Source organism: Monopterus albus, unplaced genomic scaffold, assembly GCF_001952655.1.
Source record: "Monopterus albus unplaced genomic scaffold, M_albus_1.0 scaffold361.1, whole genome shotgun sequence".
Lineage (NCBI taxonomy): Eukaryota > Metazoa > Chordata > Actinopteri > Synbranchiformes > Synbranchidae > Monopterus > Monopterus albus.
Window position 1 is genome coordinate 313,465 of NW_018128241.1, and position 10,518 is coordinate 323,982.

A 10,518-nucleotide genomic window follows, 5' to 3' on the forward strand; every position below is an offset into this window, starting at 1 on the left:
CTGAAGTCTGTACTTGTCCTGTTTGGTTGCTGAGCCAAACCAGACAGTGATGGAGGTGCAGAGAACAGACTCGAAGAACTGGAACTAGAACTAGAACTGGATCAGCAGCTCCTGGGGCAGGTCAAACTTCCTGAGCTGGTACAGGAAGTACATCCTCTGCTGTGCCTTCTTCCTGTAGCCAGTGATATTTTTCAGACTTCTCCACACAGAGGAGGGCTCGTTGGCTGAAACCTGGTTTCTCAGCCTATCAGAGTCGCTCCTCTATGCTGCTCTGATCTCCCTTGTCAGTGTGTTCCTGGCTGCCTGTACTGGATCTTGTCTCCACTTCTATAGGCCTCCTCTTTGGCATGACGAAGCTGCTTAAGTTTTACTGTGAACCAGGGCCTGTTGTTGTTTTATGTGCAGCAGGTCTTGGAGGGCATCTCCACTGAAAAGCCCAGAGTTTATGAATATGTAAATATTGTTAGTCTGTATTTATTCAGGTATTCTATTCAGTCTGAAAGACAAAAGTGAAAACAAATCAACAGAATTTAGTTTAGTCATCTTCTGTAGGTGTCAGAAAGGAAAATGTCTGTGATTTCATCTTGAAATGGGTAATCAAATATCAACCACCAACAGGCGAGTTCTGTGTTTGTTATTGAGTGTTGTGTTGTTTCTCTGCTGTGCACAAACTGCTGCAGGGAGACTTGACGTCACAGCTTGTTTCTCACTGGTTTGTCCTTCCTTTGTCCCCTTGTCTCTTGGTCAGAATCTGAACACCACAGTGGCTCAGGACTGGTGTCTGGCTCTGCAGAGACTCATCCGTCTGAAGGAGGAGGAGATCCAGAACGCCAACAAGTGTCACCTGCGTCTGTCTATCCCAGGCAAACCTGACAAGTGAGTGGCAAATCTAATTTATACTTCTCTGTAACTATGGCTACCTGCACAGCAAAGGGATTTATGGGTAAGGGTAGGTCGCTGAGGGACATACAACATTCCAACTTCCTGTTGGGCAGTGCATGGTTTCACAAAGAAATTGGCTGCTTCCCAAGACTCTTGTGTGCATCTACGTTTCCCTCACTTGCATCTTTTCCTTGTATCTTAGTCCTGCCCACAAAATATGTGAGCAAAAATGTGGGAACTGAAGATAGAAACATGCTTTTAGAGACATGGGATGTCCTTTCCTCCAGTCCTTCATCTGACGGATTCCATCATCAACTGATTTCCAATTAAGGAACACATCAGTCCATAAAACCTTCCATGAAGGCTGGTCTCGTGTATCCTCGCTTATGGCTCCTCCAGCAGCCTCCTCGACCCTTGAAACTCACAGATATGAGAGTTCATATAAAGGTGAATCCCAGTTCCCTTATTTTATCGTTCTTTGGTCCTCAATGATGAAGGACGTCCCAAAGCTCTTATTCCTGCTCTGAGGAGCGAGGAGGCTGCCTGGAAGAGCTGTAACCGAGGATACAAGAGTGCATCCTTTGCGGAAGTCTGTTACAGATTGACATGCCCTTTATCGGAAATCATCTTGTGAATGGACGCTTCACATAAGGATCAGAGGGAAGGACGTCTCATGTCAGTGCGACTGTGTCCAGTGCAGTGATGCAGAAGTTTACATCTGGCTTCAGGAGGTTTGTAGAGGACAGGCTCAGAGCGGAGACAATCAGCTCAGCTCTAGTCAGGTTGTACCTTGGACTTGTTCATGTGGTTTCACCTCTGCTCCCAGGTCTGGCCGTCCAGTGAGCATCATGGTGGTCTTCAACACTCCCAGCCCCTTCAGTAAGATCTCCTGGGTGAACCGGCTTCACCTCGCCAAGATAGCGCAGAGTAAGTTCACCAGGCTGTAGCCACATTTTTAACCAAATGCAGCATGAATTTTAAACTAATTTTGAGTTTTCATCCACTATGGGGTTGGTTTATGGAGACAAACACCTGGTGGCGCTAAATTTTCCAGGCAGGTGCCATTAAAGCACTGCAGAAGGATGCACAACAAGATGATGGAACTGCAGCCAGTGCTACACAAACCTCACACAGTGAAGAACGTGATGGGAACGTGGCATCAGAGTCTCCTCGGTGTCCACACAGAGTTTCATTCTCCAGTGTAGCCAAAGCTTAAGGGAACGTTTAAGACTCATGTTCTTTGAGTACATCGTGATTCATTCACCAAGTCACTTTCCATTGCAGTTTGTCACATCTTGATTTTACCTATACCCAAACTTTTCAACCTCAGCCAAGCACAAGAACCTTTTAGTTGGTTTATTTATTCACCAGAACTTGTATGTTTTGAGTACATCTTCTGACTTCTATCGCGGCACTGTGCAAAGCCACATGAAAATGCACTTTGTGTCTGTGCTACGTGGGCTGTGTGCTGGATTAAGAGGCCACTAGATGAACGCTGAAGCTGAAAATGAAACCGATATCTGCAGCTTATGTTTGCTGAGTTATGTGTTTGGAGTCTTGTGATTTAAAAGTGACTGGCCAAATAAACACCTAGCTGGTTTCTCTTTTGTTTTAGTAAAGCATTCAGGAGTTAGATTTCCATCTTTGTTTATGGCAGTGGGACTTTGACAGGTCTTACTGGGAAGATATTGTTTGTTACGGTGTGTGTGTGTGTGTGTCCACATATGGTCTGTCCCTCGTTTATAAGACACAGCCGGTTGTTTCAGACTTACTCTGTTTATTCCTGGTATGCTGAGTATTTTTATTCAGATGTGATCACTTTTTGGGAGGGGATATGAAAAATAGGTTTATAGGTTTTAACTAAACAAAAGAAGTGTACATCAAACTTTACTGAAGGTTCTACAGTTTAGGTTAGTGGACAAAACTAACTCATTGTGCATCATTGTGTATTTGGAACAGGTTTAGGAGGTTTGTTAGACATTTAGATACGATGATTAAGGTTAATGTCAGGAGCCAGGGAATGCACTGCCATTGTATGTCCTCACAGCGATGGTAAGACATGACTGCGTGTGTGGTTTTTCTGCTCAGGACAGGAAAACACTCCGGGGTGGGAATGTGCTGCAGAAGATGGGAAGACAAAAGCTCCGTTTAGTTGTCCACTGCTGACCTGCAAGCTTCCGGTTTTGTCTCCCAAAACACACACATTGAAGGTGAGAGCTGCCGCATACTGACACAGATGTTATGAAAGAAGGTAAGAATGCAAGGTGATGTTATTCTGTTAGCTTTGTGTATCTGTGGTTTTTAAGTTCGGATTCTGACACTGGTTCAGTTCACAGCAGCCAAATCTTCTAGTTGTGTATCACTCTCTAAACACGCAGAAGGAAAAGGAAAATGCAACCAAATATTCTTCATATTGACACAACATAATGTTATTTTTGAGGAAAACACACTGGAAAATGATGAAACTGAGACGATCACAAATCTCACAAATCCATTTTTTCCTAGTTCTCTAGGACCAGAGTGTTTTGTCATTAATCATTCAAGTATTTATTTATGAAGCTGTTTTAGCTTCTATTATCTGTATTTATTAATTCAATGTTTTTAGACTTTATTGTCCATCCCCTATAGACAACGAGTAGAAGTGTATTCTGCCTCTCTTTCTGGTGAGGTGTCCTCAGACAGTCCCGAACACTCCCCGTCCCTTTGCCAGTTAATCTGGGCAGTAATGTTGCATTTTGTGACCATGACAATAAATAAATGCTGATGGATGAAAATGTGTATCCATCTGGTCTCACAGTATATTTTTTGCCTCTGATTGTGCATGTGTGAAAGTGAGCGTCTCCTGCACTGCTTACATCTTTGTCCAGGACTCCCAGTAAATGAAACCTGTCCATGTGTTTGTGTAGCTGCAGGCAGCTCTTCACAGTCCGTTTCAGTCCAGCCTGCTCGGGTTCTGCACTGCCAGCACGTCCTTACCACAGGGTTACCTCTGGGTCAGTACTTCTTACCAACTGTTTCAAGTTTATTTCTCACATTCATTGTCATAATACTAGGCTGGCTGACCATATTCACCTTCTCTTTACCAAACCAAACATGGCCAGCATTCCCCCATATAGCTGGTGTACAGATCTGCAGTGCTAATGTACACGTTTCATCACATACATTCCTCTTTTTTTCTTTTTTCCATTTGTGTATTTTTATTCTTTTACATGATTATTACCTTCTGAACTCTGTTCATTGTGTGTGTTTTCTTGTCACCTCTGTACCTTGAGTTAAACTGCACAGGCCCTGTTGTGTTTCCCTGTTGTTTAGGTCGCTGGTGGAGGAGGCAGCTCCAACCACGGCCATGTGGAGATCTTCTCCCTGAACCGAGCCTCTCCTCGCCCGGTGAAGAGCATCCCCCTAAAGGCCCCAGTCCTGTGCCTGGAGTATGTGAAGCAGCCGTGTCCCAGCACTGTGAAGGAGGCGGCTGAGAAGCCCCAGAGTGCTGCCAAGATAGGAAACATCATCTGTGTTGGCCTGGAGGACGGCAGGTCAGTCTGTAGACAAACTGATTCAGGGAACAGACACTGTGACTTTTTATCTGGGCTAGTCATTCAGTTGTGTGTGGATTAAACCAAATACAGCAAGTTATAGTGAGACTTAGGTGTTGGCATGTGAATTTTTTAACTTAACACAAGTCAAGTTAAAAACCTCTCTTTGCTTCCAGTCTTCATGCTAAGCTAGGCTAACCACTTTCTAACTCCAGCTCCTAAAAATGCATTAACATTTTTTTTGTTTTTTTTTAACCTTTGTAATGAATTAATATGTATATTAATTAATATGATTTTATTTTGGGAGTAATTTGAGATTTGTGTAACATTATTAACCAGAACATTCTACTGGACTAACACATTTACTGTTAACCAGCTAACGCTAACTTCAGACTGGAGGCTGCATTTTGTACAGTTTGTCCCAACCAGGCATCCATAGGTCACACCATTGCTAGGAAACAGGATGTGATGGGAGGGGTAAAGAGCACTCGTGAGCTGATGGTGTCAGTTTGTTTTGCATCCACTAGATTCTCAAGGCTGAAAAGACAGTAGGTGGAGTAGGTTTAAGACACGAGCCTGACATCCATCTGGACATCTCATAAGAAATGAATTTCCCCAAGTGTTCAATAATTCCTTTATGTGTATAACTTGACTGCGACTTAGACTGACAATGTCTCCTTGTCTTCCCAGCATCCATGTGTACAGCAGTGTGGACACGTCTGTTCAGTGCCTGCTGACCATGGTGAACCCTGACATCTGTCCTGTCCTGTGCCTCAAACACTCGCTGTCTTTCCTCTTTGCTGGACTGGCCAGTGGCAAAGTAGGTGTGTACCAGAGAAAGGCCGGGGGTAAGTGCTTCCACCCACCTCATGATTGTGTTGGTTTGGTTTGGTTTGGTTTACATGTCAGAGTGAAGAGGCAGCAACTACACTGCAGCTCTGGAAAGGTGCTAAAGCTAAAGCACAGGCTGTTCTTCCTCTCAGAGAGACTGTGGGACGTGGACTCATGCAGGCTTGTGCATCTGGGCTCTGAGCCAGTCCGCAGTCTGCTCACACTAGAAGACGCTGTATGGGCCAGCTGTGCCAACCAAGTCACTGTCATCCAAGGATCCAGCCTCCACGTACAGGTACACAGCTTATGGGCAGCAGGAAGAGTTTTTCTAAACCCTACAGTGGCTTCAGGAAATATTCAGACCCCTCCTTTTTTTTTTACCTTATTGTCCATCTGTGCAAACTGAACTGAGCGGATAGAAAGGCACCTACACGCCTGTGTATATAAGGTGCAACAACTCATGTTACATGTCAGGACAAAAACCAGTCCATGAAGTCTGCTGTCTTCTCTGGAAACCTACTGCATCTCAGACCTGCCCACCAGGGCGCTGTTACCCTGCCCACATTCTGGGACAAAGGGAAATTTGTCCTAAAGAGACTAACTTTGAAAGATACTGACTCAAATTGAGAGAATCTGTACCGGAGTCGAGTGCCTGTGTGTTCAAACATACATGGCAATTAAAAACAATTTTGATTCTGAATTAGCTCAGTGGGACAGCCGAAGCTGTGTTTGAGTCTCAGATGAACTCCAGAGTGAGTTTTGCAGAACAAGAGTTGTGTATTCCCCCCCCACTAGTGGGATTATTGTTTTCACAACTAATGTTCATCATTTGAGTGACAGTTTATTGACATTCATTCATTCATTAATTCATTCATTCATTCATTCATTTTCTACCGCTTAGTCCCTGAACGGGGTCACGGGTGGGGCCGGAGCATGTGGAGTTTTCCTGGAAATGTTCAGGAAAATGGTTTCTTGAACAGCGGGAAACCTTTAATACACATGTGGAGAGGTATGCACCATGTAAAAGTAAGTCCAGAAGCAGGGAGTGAGTGCACGTGTTTGTGTGCATGTGCTAAACAGTGTCCACTCTGTTATTCTCAAGGCTCATTAATGCAAACTAGGTGCATTTGAACACATTTTGGAGCCACAGCGAAGGCTCTGGAAACTTTTGTAATGGAGGGATTTGAGTTTTTGTTTTAGATTGATGGGGAAAATTGTTTAAAACAAAGTGAAGTGAAGGGGTCTGAATACTTTGTGAAGCAGCTGTATGTCAGATGTGGCTGCAGTTTCTACTGACAGGTGGCCCTTGAGCTGCAGTTTCTACTGACAGGTGACCTTTGACCCCCCGTCCTGTAGAGCTTTGAAGCCCACTCTGATCCAGGCTTCAGTGTGAGCCACATGGTGCGGTCAGGTGGGGGGGTGTGGATGGCCTTCACCCGGGGCTCCTCCATTCAGCTGTTCCACACAGAGACCTTGGAACCATTGCAGGAAGTCAACATCTCCACCCGCACCACCTATCTGACCCCAGGCAAGTCCAGACAAGACGTGACTCAATCAGACACTTTCTGTAAAAGCCTTTTCGGTCAGGAGCCTACACATAGGGTCACCGTTATGAACATCCTGTAATGTCTCGAGATAATGAAGTGCTGTTTGGTGACTGCATGCAGCTCAGCAGCAGAGCGCTCGCTGCTGTCACTGGCTGCTGAAAGTTTCTTCAGTCAGTGAAGGAGAAAGATGCCCTGCACTGTCTTTGATTCTTTGTTAATTTTTCAACACTATATAAATGACTAAGAAGAAAACTAGCACCTGGTGAGTGTGTACATTCAACAGAGTGCCTCAGTTACTTATTGTAGTGACTAGACAGCAGTGTAGCCCAGCCTGTGTTAGGTTGTGCTCGTGGTAGCGACTGAGTGTCTCTTTGTATTCCAGGTCAGGTAACTGTGTCCAGCTTGCTGATCTGCCAGGGCCTGCTGTGGGTGGGGACCAGCCAGGGCATCATCCTCACCTTCCCTGTGCCCACCCTGGAGGGGATCCCCAAGATCACAGGTTAGCACTGAGGACAAGTTCTCTGCCACTGAAGCTGGGAGACACATGCACATAACGTGTTAATCCTTTGTCATTGGTCCATGTGACACCTCTGCAGCATGAAGTCATGACCACATGATGCTGCACCAGCACTAAAAGAGGGATCGAACTCTAGCACCCAGTTTGAGAGAAGGAACCAAAAACAGGAACTGTTGTTTTGCCAGTACTGTATTTAACCACAGTTTACACCAGGAAGGCTAGTTTTTATCTCTACACATGCGTTCTTCCTGCCTGTTTCAGTGAGCAGTACCATGTTAGCACCGCTTGAGTCAAAGATCGCTGCCACGCCACCCCTCGGCCTGTGACAGTTACTGTGACTAGGTGGAGTGGATTCATTTAGGCTGACATATTCCTCCTGCCTTAAGTCATTGCTGCTGAGATCTAAGGGAATGTTAAGCTCAACAGCACTGTGGCTCTTTGTCAGCCTGGCTACAGTGCTGAAAAGGTGATGCCTGCTTTAGGGAGCGGAGCTGCGAGCTGTACCACGGGGCTAGCCTCCTCTGTTTCACTACCTTCTTTTTCAGAGGGGCAATGGTATCAAGTGTATTACGCAGGAAGGCTGCAGTACTATCAACAAGATTATCGATTTGTGTGGGAGTAAGGTTAAGGTGGCCTCCTTCCACTGTGTTGGCAAACGGCACTGAAGTAGATAAAGATGGAATTATTTCCTTAAACTTGGTAACAGCATTGCCAGATGGACATCTGCTGTAGTGGAATTGTTTCCTACATGGAGTATAATCCATTAATGTAAATTCAAAAGTTATTAGAAAATGGTCAGACAGAAGAGGGTTATGGGGAAAAACTATTAAGTGTTCAGTTTTGATGCCATATGTCAGAACCAGATCAAGAGTGTGATTAAAACAGTGAGTGGGTTTATTTAGTTTGAGAGAAGCCAACTGAGTCTAATAATGAACAGAATGCATTGTTGAGGCTGTCATTGTCGGCATCTACATGAATATTAAAGTCGCCTACTATGATTATTTTATCTGTACTAAGCACTAAATCAGACAGAAAGTCTGAGAATTCACTTAAAAACTCTGAATAAGGAGCAGGTGGACGGTATACAATAACAAACAGAACAGGCTTTTGAGTTTTCCAGTTTGGGTGTGAGAGACTCAGGGTGAGACTTTCAAATGAGTTATAACTATGTTTAGGTCTAGGGTTGATTAATAGGCTTGAGTCAAAGATCGCTGCCACGCCACCACCTCGGCCTGTGTTTTGAGGGATGTGACAGTTACTGTGACCAGGTGGAGTGGATTCATTTAGACTGACATATTCTTCCTGCTGTAACCATGTTTCAGTAAGACAATATATACTTTAATGACAATATATACTCAAACTAAATGAACCAAAAATAAAACAGAATGAAAGTCAAGCTGCAGATCTGTCTGTTGAAGCAACAGGTTGATCCTAGTTGATATAAGACGAATATACTCAGCGGTTTGCTCATCAGAAAATGTGCAGAATGAGTATGTATGCATGTGAGATGATGTGGATTCATTTAGAACAGTTGTACCCCTCAGGTAAAGGGATGACGTCTCTGAACGCTTTCTGTGGTCCGGTGGACTTCATGCTGGCGACCTCCAGCACATTGGCCTCTGAGCTGCTCAGACGGGACTCCATCCTCAACGGCATCGAGGAGGGTGCTAACAGACAAGGACAGGGGGGAGGAGGAGGAGGAGGCCCAGCTGATGTGGTAGATAATGAAGGCGGGCAGAGGTGGGATCAGTGCAACTACGCCCGGGACTCAGAAGCTCCCTTATCGAGGGAGGAGAAACCCAAGCGCCTCCTGCTGCAGTACCGCCTCCAGTCCACCTGCCAGCTGCCTGGGAAGCTGCTGACAGCCCAGCCCGAACAGGGGAACCCGAGGGCGTCCCCAGACTCACTGGAGCACAGCCCGGAGGACGGCTCCATCTATGAAGTGAACGAGGACCCTGACGTGTGGGTCAGGGGGCGTCCTGTAGAGTGGGGGAATGAGGGGGGGGCCAGGCGCAGCAAAGTGACCTCCACAGCCATCTTCTGTGGGGGCAGAGGATAACGCCGGACAGGACGGGAAACTGGGGTGGCAGCTCCCTCTAACTCTCAGCCAATGACAGGCGAGCATGTCACCTGACTGACCGGAGCAGCTCAGCCAGCTGTGGACTCCAACACCAGTTTACATTTCAGCTAGACTCGCCATCTAGCCTACAGTGATTGGAGCCAAGAACACGTCACCTCTGACAGTCTGATGTTTGTCTCTGGTTTCTGCTTCATTTCAGTGCCTTGGTTGTGACACGAGCCAGGGATGCTAACGCTAGCAGTTACTACAGGTGCTTTCGTCAGCAGCTATCTCCAGTTGTGTTGGACATTAGGAAGAGCAACATTCTTCAGCTTCCTCTCCAGATGTGATCAAAAGTGTATCAACTTTTCGCATCACTACTAGTTTACACTGCTGCTTACTGTGTCATGCTACAGTAGCTTTACTAAGGCTTTGCACCTGTTTTTCAGGCACAGGTGTGACAGAAGCATGTCAGGGATTTAACAGCCCTGTCCGAATTGAATCTAAAGCAGTAATGCAGCATTTTTGTAAATATGATTATTTTAGTATTACTCTGGTTTCATTAGGTACTTTCAGCGAGGACCTGGAGCCAAGAACTGTTTCTTGATGAACCAGCACAGCAGGGTGTGTAGCTGTGTGAAGTCGTGTGGTCACAGTGACGCCTCCAGCACCATGTGCCTCTGCAGAGACCAAAACCTAGGGTGTAACCCCAGGCTCTGTACAGTTGTGGTGGGCAGATAGATAAACTGTTGTTTGTCAGGAAGTCGTTCCAGCATGCAGTGGCCCCTTAAACCACAAACTGTCCTTTTTTACACGTCTGTGTATGATTTAAATATGTCAGTGTATTTTGAACTTTGGACAGAGCCAGCTAGCTACTCCCTCTGTCTCCAGCCTTTATGCTAAGCTAATTTTCATGTGAAGTTCAAACTGTCGCGTGGCTTGCGGGATGTGTGCTAAACGTTGCTCTTTGGGCTCTGAACACATTATGAAGCACTGATCTGGGGACTGTTCCTGCGGCGCCAACACGGTGACCACTTGTGCTACAGTGAACAAACATTTCAATGTTAGACCAATTTATTTTGAGTTTATATGAACAAATTGCAGTGTTCTGAAAAGAACTCCACAGCCCAATTGTTCATGTCAAATCGT

The 10,518-nt window shown here is 45.6% G+C and overlaps 1 protein-coding gene across 9 annotated transcripts in view; it reads left to right on the forward strand.

Annotated features, from left to right (window-relative positions):
* LOC109951037 (rho guanine nucleotide exchange factor 10-like protein) overlaps positions 1-9,378 on the forward strand; it is a 27,099-nt gene extending 17,721 nt beyond the window's left edge. For 8 of the 9 annotated variants that reach the window (XM_020585276.1, XM_020585281.1, XM_020585279.1 and 5 more), the window contains 10 exons: positions 749-876; positions 1,709-1,809; positions 2,971-3,092; positions 3,789-3,875; positions 4,195-4,415; positions 5,106-5,263; positions 5,399-5,541; positions 6,603-6,774; positions 7,176-7,292; positions 8,855-9,378. In XM_020585276.1, the coding sequence (XP_020440932.1) occupies positions 749-876; positions 1,709-1,809; positions 2,971-3,092; positions 3,789-3,875; positions 4,195-4,415; positions 5,106-5,263; positions 5,399-5,541; positions 6,603-6,774; positions 7,176-7,292; positions 8,855-9,369 (1,764 nt within the window). In that variant the 3' untranslated portion in view covers positions 9,370-9,378. Of the gene's footprint in view, positions 1-748; positions 877-1,708; positions 1,810-2,970; positions 3,093-3,788; positions 3,876-4,194; positions 4,416-5,105; positions 5,264-5,398; positions 5,542-6,602; positions 6,775-7,175; positions 7,293-8,841 lie in introns of all 9 variants that reach the window. The other variant, XM_020585285.1, reaches the window with a different exon arrangement.
* The last annotated feature ends 1,140 nt before the right edge of the window (positions 9,379-10,518 follow it).